The following is a 24,857-nucleotide window of genomic DNA, read 5'->3' as shown; positions in this document are numbered from 1 at the left end:
GTGATCCACTCACCTCAGCCTCCCATAGTGCTGGCATTACAGACATGAGCCACTGCGCCCCGCCTAATAATATTTGAGTTCAAAATGTATTTGGGCCACAAAATGTATTTGGTGGCTCACACCTGTAATACCAGCACTTTGGGAGGTCGAGGCAGGCGGATCACCTGATGTCAGGAGTCCGAGACAGGCCTGGCTAACATGGTGAAACCCCGTCTGTACTAAAAATACAAAAAAAAAAAAAAATTAGCTGGGCATGACTGGGAGTGGTGGTGGGTGCCTATAATCCCAGCTACTCAGGAGGCTGAGGCAGGAGAATTGCTTGAACCTGGGAGGTGGAGGTTGCAGTGAGTGAAGATGGCGCCATTGCATTCCAGCCTGAGGGACAGAGTGAGACTCCATCTTAAAATAAAATAAAATAAAATAAAATAAAATAAAATAATCAATTATTATTAGTTACAGAGCCAAGTTGCATATTTGGGGCTTTTTTCACATTGAAATGAAAACTTGGTCCTTCACTGAAAATAGTAATTTTCAACCCATCATATGGGTCCAGTCGAACAGTCTCTCTGGGGCCTCAAAGTGTGAAGCCAGAGGCTGAGGACATGCAAAAGTGCAGTTCAAGGGAACTGCTCAATTCTGGAGGGAATTCTCGGCAGGAATTGTAGGACCTGAGGGCATAGTGATTGTGTCCTTCCTGCTTACCTTTAGTTCTCAGAGGCCCACATTCTTTGGGAGGGCCCGAGACTGTCTTAGTTGACTTGTAGAAATGCCTGCTGGAGTCCTCACTGATATCTGGGTCTGGTGCCCTGGGGTGAGTCAGAGCGGCTAGGTCTCTCCTATATGTAGCATAGCATCTGGCTTCAAGTCCCCTGTGAGTTTTGTTTGGAGGAGGGGCTGCATAGCATGTACCTGGAATTGAAAATTAGAATTCTTGTTTTAATAATAATAATGATACATGGCATTTACTACATGTCTACTTAGGCATTGTTAGTTCATTGCTTCCTACCAGAACCCTGTGTGATAAGCATTATTTCCCCCGTTTTACAGTGGAGGAGTCCAGGTCTGGGTGAGATCGTGGGTTTCGTTTCTAGGAGGCAGCAGATCCTACACGGGAGCCCAGGCGTGGTAGCTCTCAGTTTCTGGTCATTACAGGACTGCCCAGCCCACAGGAACTTATTTCTTCCAAATATTCTTTTTTTTTTTTTTTTTGAGATAGAGTCTCTCTCTGTCGCCCAGGCTGGAGTGCAGTGGCACGATCTCGGCTCACTGCAAGCTCCGTTTCCCTCATGCCATTCTCCTGCCTCAGCCTCCCGAGTAGCTGGGACTACAGGCGCCCGCCACCTCGCCCGGCTAATTTTTCTATTTTTGGTAGAGACAGGGTTTCACCATGTTAGCCAGGATGGTCTTGATCTCCTGACCTTGTGATCCACCCGCCTTGGCCTTCCAAAGTGCTGGGATTACAGGCGTGAACCACCGTGTCCAGCCCCAAATATTCTTAATGAATAGCAAGCATTAACCTTAGAATCTTTTTTTTTTTTTTTTTTTTTTTGAGACTGAGTTTCACTCTTGTTGCCCAGGCTGGAGTGCAGTGGTGCCATCTTGGCTCACTGCAACCTCCACCTCCTGGGTTCAAGCAATTCTTCTGCCTCAGCTTCCTGAGTGGCTGGGATTACAGGTATGCACTACCACGCCCAGCTAATTTTGTATTTTTAGTAGAGACGGGGTTTCACCGTGTTGGTCAGGCTGGTCTTGAACTCCCAACCTCAAGTGATCCACCTGCCTTGACCTCCCAAAGTGTTGGGATTACAGGCATGAGCCACTGCACCTGCCTAGAATCTTTGTTTTTTTGTTTTTTTGTTTTTTGAGACAGAGTCTCGCTCTGTCGCTCAGACTGGAGTGCAATGGCAGGATCTCAGCTCACCGCAACCGCCACCTCCCGGGTTCAAGCGATTCTTCTGCCTCAGCCTCCCAAGTAGCTGGGATTAAAGGCATGCACCACCACACCCAGCTAATTTTGTATTTTTAGTAGAGATGGGGTTTCTCCATGTTGGTCAGGCTGGTCTCAAACTTTTGACCTCAGGAGCCACCGCCAGCCTAGAATCTTTTTAAAATGGTGAGTGACGTAAAACAAAAAACACTTAGACTGTGTCTATGGTTATAAAACCATTTAAAAAACACTAAACTAGGCCGGGCTTGGTAGCTCACTCCTGTAATCCCAGCACTTTGGGAGGCCAAAGCAGGCGGGTCACTTGAGGCCAGGGATTCCAGACCAGCCTGGCCAACATGATGAAAACCTGTCTCTGTTAAAAATACAAAAATTAGGCCAGGTGCCATGGCTAACGCCTATAATCCCAGCACTTTAGGAGGCCGAGGTGGGCGGATCACCTGAGGTCAGGAGTTCGAGACCAGTCTGGCCAACATGGTGAAACTCCATCTCTACTAAAAATACAAAAAATTAGCCAGGTATGGTGGCGGGCATCTGTAATCTCAGCTACTCAGGAGGCTGAAACAGAAGAATCGCTTGAACCAGGGAGGCGGAGGTTACAGTAAGCTGAGATTGCACCATTGCACTCCCTCCTGGGCAACAAGAGCAAAACTGCAAATCAAAAAAAAAACAAAACAAATACAAAAATTAGCTGGGCATGGTGGCGTGGCAGGCGCCTGTAATTCCAGCTACTAGGGAGGCCAAGAATCGCTTGAACTGGGGAGGCAGAGGTTACAGTGAGCTGAGATCTCACCAGCCTGGGCAACAGAGTAAGACTCTGTCTCAAAAAAAAAAAGACACCAGCTATTAGACTATTACTGTATAACTGGAGAGTGTGTTTGGTTAGCACAAAACTGGTAAGGAGGCTGATGTGGTAACCCAGAGGTGAAGTGGCTTTCGTCTGAACTAAGATATTATATGGGGTGGTCTTCTTCAAGGAGGGTACTTGTGTAATGTCCACAGCACATACCATTATAAGGAATGTTTTATTTCAGTATTGCTTTCCCACCAGACTGTGAACTTACTGGTACATAGGATTTGCCCTGTACTTTTAAAATCCTTTGAAAACTCTTTTCATTTCTCTGCAGAAGTTTTTTTTTTTTCCTAGCGTATATTTCTTTCCTAAATGTTGTAAAACTGTATCGGCCGGGTGGGGTGGCTAACACCTGTAATCCCAGCACTTTGGGAGTCCGAAGCAGGCGAATCACAAGGTCAGGAGTTCAAGACCAGCCTGACCAACATGGTGAAACCCCGTCTCTACGAAAAACACAAAAATTAGCCGGGTGTGGTGGCACATGCCTGTAATCCCAGCTACTCGGGAGGCTGAGGCAGGAGAATCACATGAACCTGGGAGGCGGAGGTTGCCGTGAGCCGAGATTATGCCACTGCACTCCAGCCTTGGTGACAGAGCAAGACTCCCTCTCAAAAAAAAAAAGAAAAGAAAAGAAAAGAAAAAAACAAAAAACCTGTATTTATCTTGTTCACAAAACTGATTTACAAAGAATCTGTCAATATGCTAATATACTGTGACAGGTCATTGCTTGAGTGGGCCTGCTAGAAGGTAACTTTGTGTCGTTACTTTTCTTTTTTAAATTCAGTGATATTTTGTCAAAACTCTTTTTGTTTTGTTTTTTGTTTTGTTTGTTTGTTTTAGAGACAAGGTCTCGCTCTGTTGCCCAGGCTGGAGTGTAGTTGTGCTGTCATAGCTCACTGTAGTCTCAAACTCCTAGGCTTGTGTAGTTAGTTTGAATTGGGGGTTCTTTCAGCGAGGCTCTTTGGCTCACAATCATTTCTTTTGTGTCAAGCAATAGAAGATAAATTAAGCATTTTCCCTCTCAGGATCAGACTCACATAAATGTGTTAAATAAGTTTTAGAAAATTCTAAGATAAGATGCTACAGAGTCTGCCCCTGAACTTCTCTTTGACATTTGTAAGAATAAAAGTGCAAATTGAGGTTAAAATGGTCCTGGTCCTCCTAAGTAAGGAGTAGATATGCTGAGTGTGTGGTGGGGGGTGGAAACAGGTAATATTTATTGAACATTTACAGGCCAGGCACTGTTCTAAGAATTTTTCACATATTAACTCACTCCCCAGAATAGCACTGTGGGCCAGGCACTTTGGGAGGCCGAGGCTCGCAGATCACTTGCAGTCAGGAGTTCAAGACCAGCCTGGTGGCCGGGCGCGGTGGCTCATGCCTGTAATCCCAGCACTTTGGGAGGCTGAGGCGGGCGGATCATGAGGTCAGGAGATCGAGACCATAGTGAAACCCTGTCTCTACTAAAAATACAAAAAATTAGCCTGGCGCGGTGGCGGGCGCCTGTAGTCCCAGCTGCTCGGGAGGCTGAGGCAGGAGAATGGCGTGAACCCGGGAGGCGGAGCTTGCAGTGAGCGGAGATCGCGCCACTGCACTCCAGCCTGGGCGACAGAGAGAGACTCCGTCTCAGAAAAAAAAAGACCAGCCTGGCTAACGTGGTGAAACCCGGTTTCTACTAAAAATACAAAAATTAGCCGGACATGATGGTGCACACCTGTAATCCCAGCTGCTCAGGACGCCGAGGCAAGAGAATCGCTTGAACCCGGGAGGCAGAGGTTGCAATGAGCTGAGATTGTGCCTTTGCACTCCAGCCTGGGCAGCAGAGCAAGACTCCAACTCAAAAAAAAAAAAAAAAAAAAAAAAAGACCAGCATTCTGAGGAAGGTACTGTTATCCCCATTTTTTAGATGGGGACTGGAAGAGCAGAGATACTAGGTAACTTGTCCTGGGTTTTCATCCAGGTAGTTTGGATCATGGGCACACTCTTAATCATCCTTTAGTTCTGCTGTTGCTGTACGAGGTGACCAGAATGGGCTCCTAGGATTCCCACCTTGTGGGTCCTGAAGAACTGGTCTAAGGCAAACATTTTTTTTTTCTTTTTTGTGTCTTAAATGCAAACTTCTAAAAATGGCATTACTTTTTACTTGCATTGGGTACCCAAAGGAAGTAATTGTTAATAATTCTGTAAAGCAAAAAATCATTCCTAAGTTTTTAAGAAAGTTCAAGTTTTTATATATTTGTATTATGGGCCATTATTGACTCTTAGATGTATAGATTTTTTTTCCATTTTCCCCCAAATTTAGCAGTATTTTGTTTTTATCCTTTAACTTCCTTTGCTGCTAAGAATAAATAGTTTTGTGTGCAGGTATGCCCTTGTGGGTGTCAGTGCTGAGCTCTAACATGTTGTCTGAAAAAACTGCTTTTCTACGTTCCTACACAGAACACTTCTTACTAAACTAGATGTGTAGAGTTTCCTCTACAACGGTTTAATTCAGTTCTCCAGCAGACACCAACTGGGTGTTCTTCAACTTAATCCAATTATAGCACCATCTATCCGCAGATAGTCTTAGATCCCACAAATTAAAGGGCTCAATCCCACAAGGCTCTCCCCATTTCAGATGTCTGTTGAAAGACCATGCTTCCCATACTTCTGACGTACCAGTTATAAACTGGGGTTTCTATGACCTCCTTTTTTTTTTTTTTTTTTTGAGACAAAGTCTCTCTCTTTCTCCCAGGCTGGAGTGCAGTGGTGCGATCTCAGCTCACTGCAACCTCTGCCTTCTGGGATCAAGTGATTCTCCTGTGTCAGCCTCCCAAGTAGCTGGGATTACAGATGTGCACCACCACACCAGCTAATTTTTGTATTTTTAGTGGAGACAGCGTTTCGCCATGTTGGCCATACTGCTCTCGAACTCCTGACCTCAAGTGATCCACCTGCCTCGGCCTCCCAAAGTGTTGGGATTACGGGTGTGAGCCACCATACCTGGCCCCTCTCTTCTTGAGTTCTGTAATTTGCTAGAATGGTTCACAAAACTCAGGGAAACACTTATGTTTTGTGGTTTGTTATAAAGGAGATAGATGAACAGCCAGATGAAGAGGTACATTGCGTGAGGTCTAGCAGGGTCCCAAGTACAGGAACTTCTGTCCACATGGAGTTGAGGTGCACCACCCTCCCAGCAACCTGGAAGTTCATCAGAACTCATTGTTCAATAGATTTTTTTTTTTTGAAATGGAGTCTCGCTCTGTCACCAGGCTGGAATGCAGTGGTGTGATCTTGGCTCACTGCAACCTCCGCCTCCCGGGTTCAAGTGATTCTCCTGCCTCAAACTCTCAAGTAGCTGGGACTAGGCATGTCCCACCACCATACCTTTTTTGTTTTTGTTTTTTTTGTGTGTGTGTGTTTTTTTGAGATGGGGTTTCGTTCTTGTTGCCTAGGCTGAGTGCAGTGCCACGATCTTGGCTCACTGCAACTTCCGCCTCCTGGGTTCAAGTGATTCTCCTGCCTCAGCCTCCCAAGTAGCTGGGATTACAGGCATGTGCCACCATGCCCAGCCAATTTTATATTTTTAGTAGAGACGGGGTTTCTCCATGTTGGTCAGGCTGGTCTCAAACTCCCAACCTCAAGTGATCCGCCCACCTTGGCCTCCCAAAGTGTTAGGATTACAGACCTGAGCCACTGCGCCCGGCCTAAAAGACACTTCTATCAGGAAATTCCAAGGGTTTTAGGAACTCTATACAAAAACCAAATATACCTGTTGGGATTCAGAACACCATACTCCAAAGTGCAGGGCTCTGGCATGCTGAGTACTCCAAACTAACGGAGATTGGAAGGGGCTCAGAAGCAAAGCCTCTCTGCCTTCCTGCCCTCCTGTTTCTTGTCCTTCTTTCTCCCCTGGCCAGTCATAGAAACCAGAATGCTGCTTCCCAAAGGCAGGCCGTAGAAACTAGATTCCTCTCTCCCAAAGCAGGCCATCAAATCTAGACAAGGTCACTTTCTCCCTTTACCCTTTTCCCTTGAAGACCCTTATTTCAGAGGGGTCCTGCCCTATATGGCAGGAGGGTTGGGGGTGAGGAGTCTACACAGACGCCAAGAAGAATCTGAATAGACAGGCCTTACTGGGTTACGCCCTTCAGTCTATTCCTATTAGATTATGCTTTGTCCAATCACATTTCTACATGGCTGTCCATTCTTCATCAAACCTAAGCATAAGAATAGTTTTCTCTGGGTCTTTCATTTCTTTTCTTTTTTTTTAGTTTTGTTTGTTTGTTTGTTTGCGATAGGGTCTTGCTCTGTTGCCCAGGCTGGAGTGCATTGGCACGACCTCAGCTCACTGCAGCCTCAACCTCCCAGGCTCAAGCAATCCTCCCACCTTAGCCTCCCAGGTAGCTGGAACTACAGATGTGTGCCACCATGCCTGGCTAATTTTTTATATTGTTTTGTAGATGTGGGGTCTTGCTATGTTGCCTAAGCTGATCTTGACCACCTGGGCTCAAGCAGTCCTCTTGCCTTGGCTTCACAAAATGCTGAAATTACAGGTGTGAGCCACTGCACCTGGCCTGGGTCTTCATTTCTGAAGGCTCTGATCACGCAGGAAATTAACAAGTGTTTTAGGAGCTCTGTATAAGGAACCAGACAAAGGCCAACTATCTATTGGACAAAGACCATATATGTCTTTCTCATCACACGCTGTGTTTTATGTTTCTCCTCCTCAGGCAACACAGTGCTTCTCCTCATACTGTGCATGCAGCACTCCTTCCCAGAGCCCGGCAGATTGTATCTTGACCTCATTCTGGCCCTCTTGGCCCTGGAACTCATCTGTTCCCTGATATGTCTCCTCATTTATACAGGTGAGAATTACAATGAGCCTGTTCTTATAGGAACCTCGAACTGCTTCCTTTCCTCCCAGTGTAAAGTATAGCCCATTATCTTAGCGACAAGGAAGTTCTCTGTGTATCTGAGTGGTGACCACATGCAGACTTTTTTAATTTCAAACCAACAGGAAGGTACAGCCACCACTTGTGAGACCCCATTCTTTTAAGATTGTGTCATTAATAAATTTTTGTCAACGCAAGTGAATCTTTTTCATTAAAACAAGACATGTACTTTTTGGGCTGGGAAATGTGCTTCAAGCCTGTAATCCCAGCACTTTGGGAGACTGAGGCAGGAGGATCACTTGAGCTCTGGAGTTCAAGACCAGCCTGGGCAACATGATGAAATCCATCTCTACAAAAAATACAAAAAATTAGCCAGGTGTGGTGGTACACAACTGTGGTCCCAACCCCTCAGGAGGCTAAAGTGGGAGGATCACTAGAGCCTGGGAGGCAGAGGTTGCAATGAGCCGAGATCACATGCCCGCACTCCAGCCTGGGTGACAGAGTAAGACCCTGTCTCCTAAGACAACAACAACAAAAACATCCGCAAACTTTTGCTTCTCTGAAGGCAGCTGAAATGTTAGCTTGACATTTAAAATTAAAAATTAAGAAATAGGCCAGGGACAGTGGCTCATGTCTGTAATCCTAGCACTTTAGGAGGCTAGCACTTTAATAGAGGTGGGGTTTCGTCATGTTAGCCAGGATGGTCTCTAACTCCTGACCTCAGGTGATCTGCCCACCTTGGCCTCCCAAAGTGCTGGGATTACAGGCATGACCTACCGCACCTGGTCCCAAATTTTATATATTCATCTGCTTAGTGAAGTTTTCATCCACATGTCCCACAGGTACCAACAAGATCAGAATTGAACAGAACATAATTTTCTTCAAAATTTCCCTCCATCCTAACCCTCCTCTTCTAGCTCAGTTAACAATACCAGCCCATCCTAGAAACGTAGGAGTCATCTACCTTCTTCCTTCTACCTCACTCCCCAAGAACTGGATAGGATTGGGGATCGTCAGTCATCAGTCTTACTGACAGACAGGACCTGTCTTTCAGCTCTGTCTCTTTTCTTTGGTCCCTGCCACTCACGGCCTTGGTTAGGTAGGTACTCATCATCTCTTGCATGGCTGTATCCAATAGACACATAACAGGTCTCTTTCCCTCTGTCCACTGATTCATATTTCTTATTCCTGCCAGTGTGATCTTGTTCATACTTAACTCTGATTGTTAACAGCTTCCCTGCCCAGAGTTTTCTAACAGCTGAAGGAAAAAAAATCTGAAGTTTTCCTGTGGCATAAAAAGCATTTTCTTTTCTTTTCTTTTTTTTTTTTTTTGAGACAGAGTTTCGCTCACGTCGCCCAGGCTGGAGTGCAATGGCGCGATCTCAGCTCACTGCAACCTCCGCCTCCTGGGTTTAAGAGATTCTCCTGCCTCAGCCTCCTGAGTGGCTAGGATTATAGGTGCCTACCACCATGCCCAGCTAATTTTTGTATTTTTAATAAAGACGGCATCTCACCATGTTTGCCGGGCTGGTCTCAAACTCCGGAGGTCAGATCATCTACCTGCCTCGGCTTCCCAAAGTGGTGGGATTACAGACATGAGCCATCATGCTGGGCCTGAAAGGTTCTCCTTGAATGGCCTCTACATAGCCTGCTCTTCAGGGATGATGGTGAGATCCTTTCAATGACTGCCAGTTGCTCTGAGGATAAAATCTAAATGCCTTAGGCCGGGCCTGATGACTCACGCCTGTAGTCCCAGCACTTTGGGAGGCCGAGGCGGTCGGATCACTTGAGCCCAGGAATTTGAGACCAGCATGGCCAACATGGTGAAACACCATCTCTACTGAAAATACAAAAAAATTAGCTGGGTGTGGTGGCGCACACCTGTAATCCCAGTTGGGAGGCTGAGGTGGGAGAATTGCTTGAACCTAGGAGGCAGAGACGGAGGTTGCAGTGAGCCAAGGTTGGGTGACAGAGCAAGACTCTGTCTCAAAAAAAAAAAAAAAAAAAAAGTAAATGCCTTGCATGACACACCAGCCACTCCTGATGCATTCTCTGCCCACCTTCCCGACCTCACCCCTTGTCCATACACCCTCGCACCCATACATATGTGTAGCTTCTCAAGACCATAGCATTTGTTCCGACTCCTCCTGCACCTGAAGCACCCTTCTTTATTCTCCTAGTCTGTGTGATTAATTCCTGTGTTTCTCTCAAGGATGGGCTCAAGCTCTATCCTCTTTCCCCTCTCTAATATCTCCTGTTGAGTTAGGCACTGCTTTCCAGGCCAAAAAGCAGCTTGACAACTCCTTGTGCAAGCCTCTTGCACAAGCTTCTGTTGAAGGTACTTTCCATACTGTCTTAGAATGTCGGCTTATTATCTCTGTTTTCCCCTGGACCAGAGGAAGTCATGATTTCTGAATTAGATGGCTGACTGGTTGCTCAACTTCTCTGGGCTTCACTGGGGGGTAATAAGTGCATCCACTTCATGCAGGTGGTTATGAGAACTGAATGAGGGCATCCATGTAAAACATTTAAACTGTGCCTCATGTGTTCTAAGTGCACAATAAATGTCAGCTATTATTGCTATTTTCAAGACTAATGCAATCCCTGTATTTGCAGAGCTTAGAACAGGCCTGGCACATAGTAGACTTTGAAATATTCGAGGACGTTAATAAGAACAGTAAATTAGCATAATTTGAAAAAATGAAACTAGACTTGTTTTTCAGAATTCGATATAATAATGACTTTATTATTTTAGTGAAAATCCAGAGATTTAATAAAGCTAAACCAGAGCCTGATATACTTGAGGAAGAAAAAATCTATGCTTACCCCAGCAATATTACCTCGGAGACTGGATTCAGGTAAGATGTAGGTAAGAAATAAAATAATTGAGTTTTTCCCCCTAGAAAGCTAGAAACCATTCTGATGCTTGGAATTTGTGATCGTGTATATGTACTTTTACATTTGTTTGATTTGTTTATTTCCTTTCAGCTGTATGAAATCAAGTCTAAATCAGGATATGTAAATGTATTAAACAGGCCATATATTTGATGCAAAAGTAAGATTAACCACTTAGCCAACCTACTTGACCTCTAAAGAGCTTTTGGCATCATTAACTGGTTACTCCCTCTTTGAAGCCCCCTTTTTTTTTTTATTTTTTTATTTTGAGACAGAGTCTCGCTCTGTAGCCCAGGCTGGAGTGCAGTGGTGCAATCTCGGCTCACTGCAAGCTGCGCCTCCCGGGTTCACACCATTCTCCTGCCTCAGCCTCGCGAGTAGCTGGGACTACAGGCGCCCGCCACCACGCCCAGCTAATTTTGTTTGTATTTTTAGTAGAGACGGGATTTCACCGTGTTAGCCAGGATGGTCTCGATCTCCTGACCTCGTGATCCGCCTGCCTTGGCCTCCCAAAGTGCTGGGAATACAGGTGTGAGCCACCGCGCCCGACCAAAGCACTTTTTTTATAGGTGTCTTTGTTTTTTTCGTTTTTCTTTTTTTTTTTTTGAGATGGAGTTTTGCTCTTGTTGCCCAGGCTGGTGTGTAATGGCATGATCTTGGCTCACTGCAACCTCCACCTCCCAGTTTCAAGCGATTCTCCTGCCTCAGCCTCCCCAGTAGATGGGATTACAGGCATGTGGCACCTGTATATTAGCCTGGCTAATTTTGTATTTTTAGTAGAGATGGGGTTTCTCCATGTTAGTCAGGCTGGTCTCGAACTCCTGACTTCAGGTGATCCGCCAGCCTCGGCTTCCCAAAGTGCTGGGATTACAGGCATGAGCCACCTCGCCCGGCCTGTTTCTTTCTTTTTAAGGGATGGAGTCTCTCTGTGTTGCCCAGGCTGGCCTCAAACTCCTGGGCTCAAGCAGTCCTCCCACTTTAGCCTCCCGAACAGCCAGCCCGGTCTGCCCTCCCTTGTTTCTATACAGTCTCTCCCGAAGTGACTTCCATGGTAATTAAAATATCATTCACATCTGTTGGAGATCTTGGGGCTAAAGTAGATGTAAAAAACTATACAGGCCCGTGTGGTGGCTCACGCCTGTGATCTCAGCACTTTGGGAGGTCAAGATGGGTGGACCACTGAAGCCCTGGAGTTCAAGACCAGCCTGGGCAACATGCCAAAACCCTGTCTCTGCAAAAGTACAAAAAATTAGCCAAGTGTGGTGGCAGGCACCTGTGGTCCCAGCTACTCAAGAGGCTGAGGTGAGAGGATTGATTGAGGCCAGGAGACTGAGGCTGCAGAGAGCCACTGCACTCCATCCTGGGCGACAGAGTGAGACCCTGACTCAAAAAACAAAACTATATGAACAAAAAACGAGGTGATTATTAATTCTAGGTAAATCAGAAGGCTGATTTACATGGCTTAACTCTAGCTAATATTTAGCCAACTGTTACATATTTATTTAACTGTGGCTAATATCTACATAGTGATATTACAGATTCTGAATATTGATTTAACCCAAAATTGGAATATTGCTTACTGGATTAAGAGGCTACAAGAAAGAAGACATTAAATTTATATGTATATGGATTTGGGGAAAGTAAGAGAGCTAAATTCTAATTTCTTTTTTTTTTTTTTTTTTTTTTTTTTTTGTATTTTTAGTAGAGACGGGGTTTCACCGTGTTAGCCAGGATGGTCTCGATCTCCTGACCTTGTGATCCACCCGTCTCGGCCTCCCAAAGTGCTGGGATTACAGGCTTGAGCCACCGCGCCCGGCCTCTAATTTCTTATATAGAAAGTCTGCAGATAAATAGCAAACATGGAAAAACCAAGAAATTGTATAATCTCATTATTTGGAAATACAGAGAAATATAGAAGAAACAGTTACAAAGAGTTGAAGTGGCTGCCTTTGGACCTGAAACTCAGAGGTGGTGGATCATGAGGAGTGAGGGAGGGAATTGTTGTTTTTCATTGTGAACCTTTTTTTTTTTTAAACTCTGTATGAGTATTAAGTGGATATAAACAACAACAGAAAAATAGATCCCATAAATATGCTGCTGACTCCTAAACATGTATCTCCAACTGTGTATTTCCCCTGTGGTCCAGATTTGTGTATCTGACTTTCTCATTAGCCATCAGCATCTCCAGTTGGATGTCTGCAAACTTAATGTGTCCAACACAGAGCCCTCTCCCAACTCAAATTCAACCTTCTCCCCACCCCATCTTGGGAAGTAGCATGGCTCTTCAACAGGTTGCTGAGGCCGGAAAGCTGGCATCATCCTTGACTTCCTTCACCCCACCTCCACCCAGATAACCCATCAGCAAGTCCTGTTGGGTCTGTCTCTAAAATAATAATCTGGCCGGGTGCAGTGGCTCACACCTGTAATCTCAGCTACTTGGGAGGCTGAAACAGAAGAATCACTTGAACCCCGGAGGTGGAGATTGAGGTGAGCCAAGATGGCACCACTGCACTCCAGCCTGGGTGACAGAGTGAGACTCTGTCTCTAAATAAATAAATAAATAAACTGAGTGAGACTCTGTCTCTAAATAAATAAATAAATAAACTGAGTGAGACTCTGTCTCTAAATAAATAAATAAAATAAAAATAAAAATAAAATAATAATCCAACCACTGCTCTCTACCTCCACTGCCACTAACATCTCTTACCTGGATATGCAAGAGTCTCCTTACTGGTCACCCTACTCCCATCTTCCCCTGCAGTCCCTCCGATGGCCTCTACTTTGCCCAATCCAGAGTGAACTGACTCTTGGTCCTTGTGTTTGCCTCTCAATGGCAGTGGGCACAGTTAACCACTGCCTGTTCCTTGAAATGCTTCCCTGGGCTCTCCTGGTTTCCTTGCCGGCCCTTCCTTTTTCAGTCTCTTTATCCTGCTCCCCTTCGCCTTCCAGACTCCTAAAGATTGGTGTGCCCAAAGCTCAGACTTCAGACCTCTTTTCTTCTTTATCTGCGTCACGTCTGTGGTTCTTTCTTTCTTTCTTTCTTTTTTCTTTTTTTTCTTTTTTTTTTTTTTGAGAGGAGTCACACTCTGTTGCCCAGGCTGGAGTGCAATGGCACGATCCTGGCTCACTGCAACCTCTGCCTCCCAGGTTCAAGCGATTCTCTAGCCTCAGCCTCCCGAGTAGCTGGGACTACAGGTGCCCGCCACCACGCCCGGCTAGTTTTTTGTATTTTTTGTATTTTTTTTTAGTAGAGATGGGGTTTCACCATGTTAGCCAGGATGATCTCGATCTCCTGACCTCGTGATCCACCCGTCTCGGCCTCCCAAAGTGCTGGGATTACAGGCTTGAGCCACCACGCCCGGCCAGAAAATACAACCTTTTTTGTCACTTTTCACCTACCATGATCTGCCTTCTTATTTTGTTGACTCTTTTTCTTCATTGTATCCTAAATAGAGGAATAACTTTAGTATCAATTCTTGATTATCTCTTTGTTAACTTTTGGGCTTATTAAATTCAGAGACTGGTCTTCCTGACCTTGACCCTTTTCATATTTCATCTTGTTCTCCCTGAGCACTGAAGAGTTTACCTAATATTGCCCTCTTATGACTTAATGGAAAACTTTAAAATGTATTCCCTTCACCTCATGGGGTTAACTTGGGGTCAATAAAATTCAGTTTATGCCGGACGTGGTGGCTCATGCCTGTAATCCCAGCACTTTGGGAGGCTGAAGCGGGTTGATCACCTGAGGTCAGTTCAGACCAGCCTGGTCAGCATGGTGAAACCCCATCTCTGCTAAGTATACAAAAATTAGCTGGGCGTGGTGGTGGGCGCTGGTAATCCCAGCTACCCAGGAGGCTGAGGCAGGAGAATCGCTTAAACCCAGGAGGCGGAGGTTGCAGTGAACGGAGATCATGCCACTGCACTCCAGCCTGAATGACAGAGCTAGACTGTGTCTCAAAAAATAATAATAATAGTAACGTGGTTACATAGCCCATTCCTGTAACCACATTATTTATAAGCATAACTATTTCTTTTTTTTTTTTTTTTTTTTTTTTGAGACGGAGTCTCGCTCTGTCGCCCAGACTGGAGTGCAGTGGCGCGATCTCGGCTCACTGCAAGCTCCGCCTCCTGGGTTTACGCCATTCTCCTGCCTCAGCCTCCTGAGTAGCTGGGACTACAGGCGCCCGCCACCGCGCCCGGCTAATTTTTTGTATTTTTAGTAGAGACGGGGTTTCACCGTGGTCTCGATCTCCTGACCTTGTGATCCGCCCGCCTCGGCCTCCCAAAGTGCTGGGATTACAGGCGTGAGCCACCGCGCCCGGCCAACTATTTCTAAGAATAAATCTTTTTTGTTCACATGGGACCATTCCCATGTGATATTTTTCATACTGAATTTCTCACCATCCCTTGAAATATTTCCCTTTTAGCACATACAGGATATCTGAGTAAAACACATCCAATAACATTTTATTTCTTGAATAGGCAATTTTTAGTCAACATTAAAATTTATCTGGCATATTATTGTCATTATCATTATCATCATCACTATTCCTAGTACTAATATCTTAAATTAGTGGAAGGAAATTAAAAACACTCACCAGGCACGGTGGCTCACGCCTGTAATCGCAGCACTTTGGGAGGCCGAGGTGGGCGGATCACGAGGTCAGGAGATCGAGACCATCCTGGCTAACACGGTGAAACCCCATCTCTACTAAAAATACAAAAAATTGGCTGGGCATGGTGGCAGGCACCTGTAGTCCCAGCTACTTGGGAGGCTGAGGCAGGAGAATGGCGTGAACCTGGGAGGCGGAGCTTACAGTGAGCCGAAATCGCGCCACTGCACTCCAGCCTGGGAGACAGCGAGACTCTGTCTCAAAAGAGAAAAAAAAAAGAAATTAAAAACACTTTATAACTATTACTTCTGAGCAGTGAGACCAAAGTGGGTTGGGGCAGTAGTGTAGGAAGGAGTTAGATTTTTTGTTTGTTTGTTTTATATACTTAAATAGTATTTTTATTTGTGTCAAGTGCAAAAAGATACATGTTTGTGGTATGGGAGAAAAAAGGAGAAATGCAAAAAGAAATAAATGCCATACATTTACAAAATTGTTTCTCATGATCAGAGTTGTCTATTTTAATCGTCATTTGATTATTGAATGAATTTTGCCTTTACTTATCTTTAAATGCCATTTAAGTTGATCACTTATACTCAATTATCTTACTCTAACAAATTAGGATCTTTCTTAAATAAAGCAGTGATGACCTTTTTTAAAACGTAGAGTTGTGAAAGTTTATAACATTTTAAATTTATTTCAAGAGTAGAAGTTACTAAAATGATTTAGGAAAATATTCTTATTTGGCAATATTGCCCTGGCTTCTGACATCTAAGAAAAGGTAACAAATACAATATGCTTTACTAAAAACTCATAGGTACTCGTTTGCAAAGACACTAATGAGTATTGGGGAATATGTGTAACCCGTTTATATCTTGATTATTTGCAGGACTATTTCAGGCCTAGAAGAAATTGTTGAAAAGCAAGGAGACACCATTGAATACCTGAAGCGACACAATGCGCTGCTGAGTAAGCGGTTGTTGGCTCTCACTTCCTCAGACCTGGACGGCCAGCCAAGTAGAACGTGAGAGGCTCGTGGTCATGACAGCAATTGCAGAGGAACCCAGAGTCCTTCAAACTGCCTGACCACCTGACAGGCTGCCACAGGGAACTGCAGTTTACAGTGTTTGCTGGAAACCTGAATTTGGTTCTGACTTCTGTGGCTGTTTAAAATATAGGACTTGTAGGTCACTTGAAAAGTACCTGTAGAAGCCCGGGTAACTTGAGGGGAATGTCTGTTTTGTACTTTTGGAAATTATTTAACTGTTTGGTTTATCCTAGAATCAGAGGCTAAACAACTCCATAGTCAACACTTTTCCACCTGACATTAGAACCCTGTAATGATTTCATTATGGATAGGGGAAGTCTAACAAGACAATCGATTTTAAAGAGGGTTTTAATCAAATAAGTTCTTCCCACTTTTAAGCTGATGAAAGAAGTCATTATTTCTTGTGAATGTTTTTTCCTGGAGAGCCTTATCATGTATTTTATATGCTTATGTGGTGGTGGATGACATCATGGGCCATGTAGCTTTTATAGAGAATTTTCTCACCATAGGACTGAGGTCTCACCAGATGATCTACTATGCAAACTTCTACAGTTTTCTATTCTTAAGAAATAAGGGCCAGGCGCGGCAGATCACGAGGTCAGGAGATCGAGACCATCCTGGCTAACACAGTGAAACCCCATCTCTACTGAAAATGCAAAAAAATTAGCCGAGCATGGTGGTAGGTGCCTGTAGTCCCAGCTACTCGGGAGGCTGAGGCAGGAGAACGGTGTGGACCCAGGAGGCAGAACTTGCAGTGAGCCAAGATCGTGCCACTGCACTCCAGCCTGGGTGACACAGCGAGACTCCGTCTCAAAAAAATAAAAATAAAAATAAATAAGATATGATGATTACTTGGACCAGTGTTAGACAAAACTGTGTTACCTATTATATTGGCAGCACCTTCCATTAGCAATAGCTGAAAAATTCAGAGAAGAATTTAGAACTTTCACTTTATTTCTGCCATTCTTCAAGAAGCTGCTGTATATTTCAGTCTGGTTATACCTTCAATTGATCAATAACTTCAATTATAGGAAAGGCATCTTCTGTAATTTTGAATTACTATAAAAAAGATACCTTTTAAAGCCTTAGATTATACTTTAAAAATGTAATGGATAAAATGCGTATTAAGTTATATGCAGATATTAAACATATCTGATTCTCAAGATAAAAATGAAGTATTTTTCAGAGCAAATGGCATTATTTCTCCATTTTTCCTAGTATGCCCCTTTAATTCATCAATTTGTTATTAGCTCTGTTATATGCTGCCTTAGAAAGACTTTTGGTTGAAGGCTGAATATGAAGGAAGGGGATATTTGTGACTGTGTTCATCTTTTTTGATCATTAGCTGAATATTCAATATTTGATATGTAACTATATAGGGATGTGTTCAATATAATTGTATAGGCAAGGGATATATTGATTTGGCCACATCTATTTGATTTGTGGAGGGCAAATACCTGTTTATTTTAGATACAGCCATTGCTGGGGCATTCTAAAAGTTTTCTACTAAGATAAAGATGATTGCTTATGCCTGTAATCTTAGCTACTCAGGAGGCTGAGGCAGGAGGACCACTCGAGGCCAGGAGTTTGAGACCAGCCTGGGCAACAGTGAGACACTGTCTCTCAGAAAAAAAAAAGATGGTTTGTCACCTGCACACGACATTCACAAACTAAAGCCAAAATGTATTTTTAAAATTGCCTTTCTCCCTTTCTTTTTTTTTGATTTTTTGGGTTTTTTTTTGTTTTTGAGACAGAGTCTCGCCCTGTCATACAGGCTGGAGTGCAATGGTGCCTTCCTTCCTTTCTTTCTTTCTTTTTTTTTTTTTTTTGGAGACAGAGTCTCGCTCTGTCGCCCAGGCTGGAGCACAGTTGCATGATCTCGGCTCACTGCAACGTCTGCCTCCTGGGGTTAAGAAATTCTCCTACCTCAGCCTCCTGAGTAGCTGGGATTAGAGACACATACCACCATGCCTGGCTAATTTTTGTATTTTTAGTACAGACAGGGTTTCACCATTGCTGACCAGGCTAGTCTCAAACTCCTGACCTTGTGATCTGCCCTCCTTGACCTCCCAAAGTGTTGGGATTACAGGTGTGAGCCACTGTGCCCAGCCTTCCTTTCTTTTTGATAAGTGTATCTCAAAGCCATTGCCTTCTCTAGATATCTGTTTCTCTGTTCTGGAAGAGCCTATAAACTTTGCCTTCAGTTGTTTTTCTTTTCAAAAGGGAACACCAGTGGTAGATGATTAACTCTTATTTATTTTTAAAATTTAATTTGCATCTGTAGTGTTTCTGAGATTTATGGGATGAACTTTGTTTACAAGGAACAGTGTAGTTAAAAAGTTAGGGTGCCCATGTTCTCATGTAATCATCAACATGTTTGTTGTATAATCATCAACATTTTTCTGAATACAATAATGAACGTTTCTTTTTTTTTTTTTTTTTTTTTTTTTTTTTTTGAGACGGAGTCTTGCTCTGTCACCCGGGCTGGAGTGCAGTGGCGCGATCTCGGCTCACTGCAAGCTCCGCCTCCCGGGTTCACGCCATTCTCCTGCCTCAGCCTCCCGAGTAGCTGGGACTACAGGCGCCCACAACCGCGCCCGGCTAATTTTTTGTATTTTTAGTAGAGACGGGGTTTCACCGTGGTCTCGATCTCCTGACCTCGTGATCCGCCCGCCTCGGCCTCCCAAAGTGCTGGGATTACAGGCGTGAGCCACCGCGCCCGGCAATAATGAACATTTCAAACAGTAAATGAAAATGAAACTAAGTATCAGAAGTAGCAAAACAGCCGGTGCAGTGGCTCACGCTGGTAATCCCAGCACTTTGGGAGGCTGAGGCGGGCGGATCACCTGAGGTTAGGAGCGCAAGACCAGCCTGGCCAACATGGTAAAATATCATCTTTACTAAAAATACAAAATACGGGCATGGTGGCACGTGTCTGTAATCCCAGCTACTCAGGAGGCTGAGGCAGGAGAATCGCTTGAACACAGGAGGCAGAGGTTGCAGTGAGCTGAAATTGCGCCACTGCATTCCAGCCTGGGCAACAGCTAGACTCCATCTCAAAAAAAAAAAAAAAGAAGAAGTAACAAAACAGAAAAACGAACAAAACAATTTAAATGTTAAATGTTCTATTCACCAGGCTGGTAATTGTGCTAGCACTGAGAATACAGAAATTAAAGACTCTGGTGGGCAGCTTACATTCTAAAGAAAGCAAGGAATAGATTTCCAGACTCCATGCTAAGTGCAGTAATGACAGTAGGCACAACATGCTGTAGGAGCTCCACTTCAGGGGGCACACTGAGGGCAAGAGGGTAGAGGGTTTTAAGAATGCCAGACAAAACAATGAGTAAAGTAGGAAGGCAAATAACTACAAAATATCACAAGCACTGTGTGTAGCTGGAACCAAAAATGTGAAGCGGAGCTGGGTGAAGAGGTAGACAGGGTCAGAGCTTGGATGGCCTTGATACTATGCTGGAACCACACTTTATCTTGTTGTTAATGGGATCCTCTGAAGCATTGCAAGCAAGGAAGTGACAACGTCAGTTTTAGTTTCAGGAGGATCGGATTGTAGTTCAATATGGAAGAAATATGTGTGGCAGAAAGATATGGCCCTGAACTAGGGAAGGTATAGTAAACCTTTTATTATAAGTCTATATGTGTATAGGTAGGTAGGTAGGTAGGTAGGTAGGTAGGTAGGTAGGTAGGTAGATAGATAGATAGATAGATAGATAGATAGATAGATAGATAGATAGATAGATAGATAGAGGTATATGTGTATGTGTATGTATTCCAAATGACAACAGTATCATGACTTATTATAAAGTTAAAAGCTCATTTTTTAAAATGGCAATATGGAAAAATACAAAGCAAAACAGTTATTTGAAATCTCACTACCAAGGAATTATACCAATGTACACTTTTTTTTTTTTAGTCTCACTCTGTCTCCCAGGCTGGAGTGCAGTGGTGTGATCCGGGACCTCCTCACTGCAACCTCCTCCTACTGGGTTCAAGCAATTTTCCTGCCTCAGCCTCCCAAGTAGCTAGGACTACAGACGCGTGCCACTATTTTTTAGTACAAACATACTAAAAATTTGGGCTGGGTGTGGTGGCTTACGCCTGTAATCCCAGCACTTTGGGAGGCTGAAGTGGGTGGATCATGAGGTCAGGAGTTCGAGGCCAGCCTGGCCAAGATGGTGAAACCCCATCTCTACCAAAAATACAAATATCAGCCAGGTGTGGTGCAGGGCGCCTGTAATCCCAGCTACTCAGGAGGCTAAGGCAGGAGAATCGCTTGAGCCTGGGAGGCAGAGATTGCAGTGAGCTAAGATGGTGCCACTGCACTCTAGCCTGGTGACAGAGCAGAGCAAGACTCCATCTCAAAAAACAAAAAAAAAAATTGTATTTCTAGTAGAGACAGGGATTCACCATGTTGGCCAGCTGATCTTGAACTCCTGACCTCAGGTGATCTACCTGCTTTGGCCTCCCAAAATGCTAGGATTTTAGGCGTGAGCCAGCTCACCTGGTCTCCATACTCTTACTAATAGTGGGTGTTATCTTATTTAAGCCTTGATCCATCTGATGACTATGTCATTGTCTCAAATTGCATTTCTGTGGATACTAATGAAGTGTTAAACATTTTTTCCAAGTTATTTGGTCTTTTATAAATCTTTTATGATGTATATATTCAAGTCCTTTGCTTATTATTGTCCTGGGATATTCTTTTTCTTAACAAATAGAATCTTCTGGCCGGGCGTGGTGGCTCACACCTGTAATCCCAGCACTTTGGGAGGCTGAGGCAGGTGGATCACTTGAGGTCAGGGGTTTGAGACCAGCCTGGCCAACTGGTGAAACCCTGTTTCTACTAAAAATACAAAATTAAGGCTGGGCACAGTGGTTCACGCCTATAATCCCAGCACTTTGGGAGGCCGAGGCGGGCAGATCACAAGGTCAGGAGTTCAAGACCAGCCTGACCAACATCAAGAAACCCCGTCTCTACTAAAAATACAAAAATTAGCTGGGCGTGGTGACGCGCACCTGTAATCCCAGCTACTCAGAGGCTGAGGCAGGAGAATCGCTTGAACCTGGGAGGCAGAGGTTGCAGTGAGCCAAGATGGCACCACTGTACTCCAGCCTGGGTGATAGAGTGAGACTCCATCTCAAAATAAATACATAAATTAATAAATAAAATAAAAATAAAAATTAGCTGGGCGTGGTGGCAGGTTCCTGTAGTCCAGCTACTCAGGAGGCTGAATCAGGAGAATCAGTCAAACCTGGGAGGCGGAGGTTGCAGTGAGCCAAGATCGCACCACTGCACTCCAGCCTACATGTGCAGAGGGAGACTATGTCTCAAAAAAAAAAAAAAAAAAAACTATATATATAAAATCTTCCTTTACATGTTAAAGATAGTCCCAATGTTTGTTAGAAATACATCCTAGTTTGTTGTTTTGGGTTCTTTTGTCATTTACTGTTTAAACACTGCAGCCTGGATTCTTTCTCCCCCAGCACTGGTGAAAATTTTACACTAATGAATAACCAGAGCCACATTGGATATATATATTTTTTAATTTTTTGGAGACAGAGTCTTGTTCTGTCTCCCAGGCTGTGCAGTGGCACGCTCTCAGCTCACTGCAACCTCTGCCTACCAGGTTCAAGCAATTCTCATGCCTCAGTCTCCCAAGTAGCTGGGATTACAGGTGCCTGCCACCACACCTGGCTAATTTTTGTATTTTTAGTAGAGACAGGGTTTCACTGTGTTGGCCAGGCTGGTCTCGAATTCCTGACCTCGTGATCCACCTGCCTCTACCTCCCAAAGTGCTGGGATTGCATATCTTCTTGTCATGGGAGAGCTGCCAGTGGCTTGAGTGAATTTTAGTATATCCAGGCTTCTGCCATAGGCCCTCTTTCTTCTTCCCGGGATTCAAACAAAAGTCTTATTTGAGTCAAGTTAATCCTTTCTCTTTTTTTATTTTTCCCCAAATTTGTCTAAGACAAGGTTTTTCAACCCAGTCCTACTGACATTTTGGGTTGAACAATTCTTTGTTGGGGGAGGGGTGTCTCTCCTGTGCATTGTAGGATGTTTAACAGCATCCTGGTTACTAGGATGCTCTTGGAATCTTGTGACAACCAAAAGTGTCTCCATACACATGCATTTAGTTTAATTGTATTTAACACTTAACATTTGAGAGCTGACTGTGTGCCAGAAAGTATTCCAGGTGCTGTGAATTCAGGGGTTAATAGGACAGAAAGGATGCCTGTTTTCACGGTATCTACATTTTAATGGTGGTGGTTGGTGGTGGGGAGTGGAAGGAGTTAACACCATAGACAAATAAACCAACTATTGGGTTTGATCAATTCAGTTGTTCTTCTCTAAATTAGACCTTGTGTTAATATGGCTGAGATGTATGGTATGATAAGGCTCATGGGAAAAAAATTTATCTTTATGCTTTAACCATTCAGAAAGTCAATGGCAAATGAATTTTATATTCTCCTTTTCCTGTTCTTTTTACAGAAGAGGCTAGAAAGGCATGCCCTTTAACAAGTCTGTCTGTTTCAGATATTTTAGTGATCTCAGTCTGAACTGAGATGCTTTTATAAATCTTGAATACAAAACTCACACCTGGTAAGCTCTTGAGTTCTTGAAGAATCAAACTTTGAATATGTGACAATCACAAATTTAAGATTTGAAAACATTCCCTAGGTTTCCTAAGGAATATTGTTTCATTCGTAAACCAGGGAAGTCTATCTCTAATTCTTGTCCCCTCCTCTCTATCCAGTCTCACTCTTCACTCTACTACTCTACTGAAACTGTTCTTGGCAAGGTCACCAATAACTTCCTTCCACATTGCTTAAGTTGGAGATGAATGCATAGGTCTCCTCTTTTAACTTATCAGCAACATTTGGCTCAGTTGATTGAATGGGGTCTGCCCCTCCACACCTGTGGGTATTTCTCATCAGGTGGGACGAGAGACTGAGAAAATAAATAAGACATAGAGACAAAGTATAAAGAAAGAACAGTGGGCCCAGGGGACTGGCACATCCAGCATGCGAGGACCTGCACCGGCGCCAGTCTCTGAGTTCCCTCAGTATTTATTGATCGTTATTTTTACTATCTTGGCAAGGGGAGTGTAGCAGGGCAACAGGTGGGGAGAAGGTCAGCAGGGAAACATGTGAGCAAAGGAATGTGTATCATAAGTTCAAGGCAAGGTACTGTGTCCGGATGTGCAGGTAGGCTAGATTTATGTTTCTCCTTACACAAACATCTCAGTGTAGCAAAGAGTAACAGAGCAGTACTGCTGCCAGCATATCTCACCTCCGGCCACAGGGTGCTTTTCTCCTATCTCAGAACGAATGGGAATGGTCTGCTTTACACTGAGACATTCCATTCCCAGGGATGAGCAGGAGACAGAAGCTTTTCTCTTATCTCAACTGCAAAGAGACCTCCCTCTTTCACTAGTCCTCCTCAGCACAGACCCTTTAAGGGTGTCGGGCTGGGGGATGGTAAGGCCTTTCCTTTCCCACGAGGCCATATCTCAGGCTCAGTGGGGGGAAACCTTGGACAATACCCAGGCTTTCTTGGGCAGAGGTCCCTGCGGCTTTCCGCAGTGCACTGTGTCCCTGGTTAATCGAGAATGGAGAATGACGATGACTTTTACCAAGCATACTGCCTGCAAACATATTGTTAACAAGGCACATCCTGCACAGCCCTAAATCCATTAAACTTTGATTCAATACAGCACATGTTTCTGTGAGCACAGGGTTGGGGCTAAAGTTACAGGTTAACAGCATCTCAAAGCAGAAACAATTTTTCTTAGTACAGATCAAAATGGAGTTTCTTATGTCTTCCTTTTCTACACAGACACAGTAACAGTCTGATCTCTCTTTCTTTTCTTGACAGTTGATCACTTCTTCCTTGACTCTTTATTTCAGCTTGGCTTCCAGGACACTACATTCTCCTGGTTTTCTTCTACCTCACTAGCTTCTTCTTTTATCTGCTTTGCAAGTTCCTTTTCATTGGTATTCTCCAGGACTCAACCCCTGGGCCTCTTGGCTTCTCCATCAGCGTTCACGCTTTTGGTGTCTCACACAATCTCATGACTTTGATAGAATTTATGAGCTGATAATTTCCAAATGTGAATCTTCAGCCAGGCCTTCCTCCCTGAACTCCAGACACATGTATCCAACTGCCTCTTCTAGATCACTACTTGGGTATAGAAAAAAACACCTGAAACAGAACATGTCCCCAGCTGAGCCATCTGCCACAGTCTCTTCCACCTCTGTAATGGCAACTCCTCTTTCTCTCAAGCCCTATAGACAATCCATCAGCAAATCCTGCTGGCTTTTCCTTTAAAACATACCCAGAGTCCAAGCAATTCTTGGCACCCCGAATGCTACTTCCTCAGCCGCTGTAATCTTCACCTGGACTATTATAATAGTCTTTTGGGGTTTTGGTTTTTTTTTTTTGAGACGGAGTCTTGCTCTGTTGCCCAGGCTGGAGTGCAGTGGCACGATCTGGGCTCACTGCAACCTCTGCCTCCCGGGTTCAAGTGATTCTCCCGCCTCAGCCTCCTGAGTAGCTGGGATTATAGGCACGTACCACCACACCCAGCTGATTTTTTGTATTTTTAGTAGAAAGGGA

General features: G+C 44.2%; 1 protein-coding gene and 1 long non-coding RNA gene across 5 annotated transcripts in view; both read left to right on the top strand.

Annotated features, from left to right (window-relative positions):
• TMEM192 (transmembrane protein 192) overlaps positions 1–17,396 on the top strand; it is a 35,037-nt gene extending 17,641 nt beyond the window's left edge. For 2 of the 4 annotated variants that reach the window (XM_015451003.4, XM_065545667.2), the window contains 3 exons: positions 7,511–7,645; positions 10,428–10,530; positions 16,067–17,396. In XM_015451003.4, coding sequence (XP_015306489.2) covers positions 7,511–7,645; positions 10,428–10,530; positions 16,067–16,205 — 377 coding nt within the window. In that variant the 3' untranslated portion in view covers positions 16,206–17,396. The remainder of the gene's footprint in view (positions 1–7,510; positions 7,646–10,427; positions 10,531–16,066) is intronic. The other 2 variants (XM_074040729.1, XM_074040730.1) reach the window with 1 other exon arrangement.
• A 1,595-nt stretch (positions 17,397–18,991) lies between these two features.
• LOC135971034 (uncharacterized) lies at positions 18,992–20,445 on the top strand. Its single transcript, XR_012435199.1, has 2 exons — positions 18,992–19,914; positions 19,963–20,445. It is a non-coding gene; the product is annotated as an uncharacterized lncRNA (long non-coding RNA).
• The last annotated feature ends 4,412 nt before the right edge of the window (positions 20,446–24,857 follow it).

Source organism: Macaca fascicularis, chromosome 5, assembly GCF_037993035.2.
Source record: "Macaca fascicularis isolate 582-1 chromosome 5, T2T-MFA8v1.1".
Taxonomy (NCBI): Eukaryota; Metazoa; Chordata; class Mammalia; order Primates; family Cercopithecidae; genus Macaca; species Macaca fascicularis.
The sequence above is the reverse complement of the archived record's forward strand: the minus strand, read 5'-3'. Positions and strand labels throughout refer to the sequence as shown.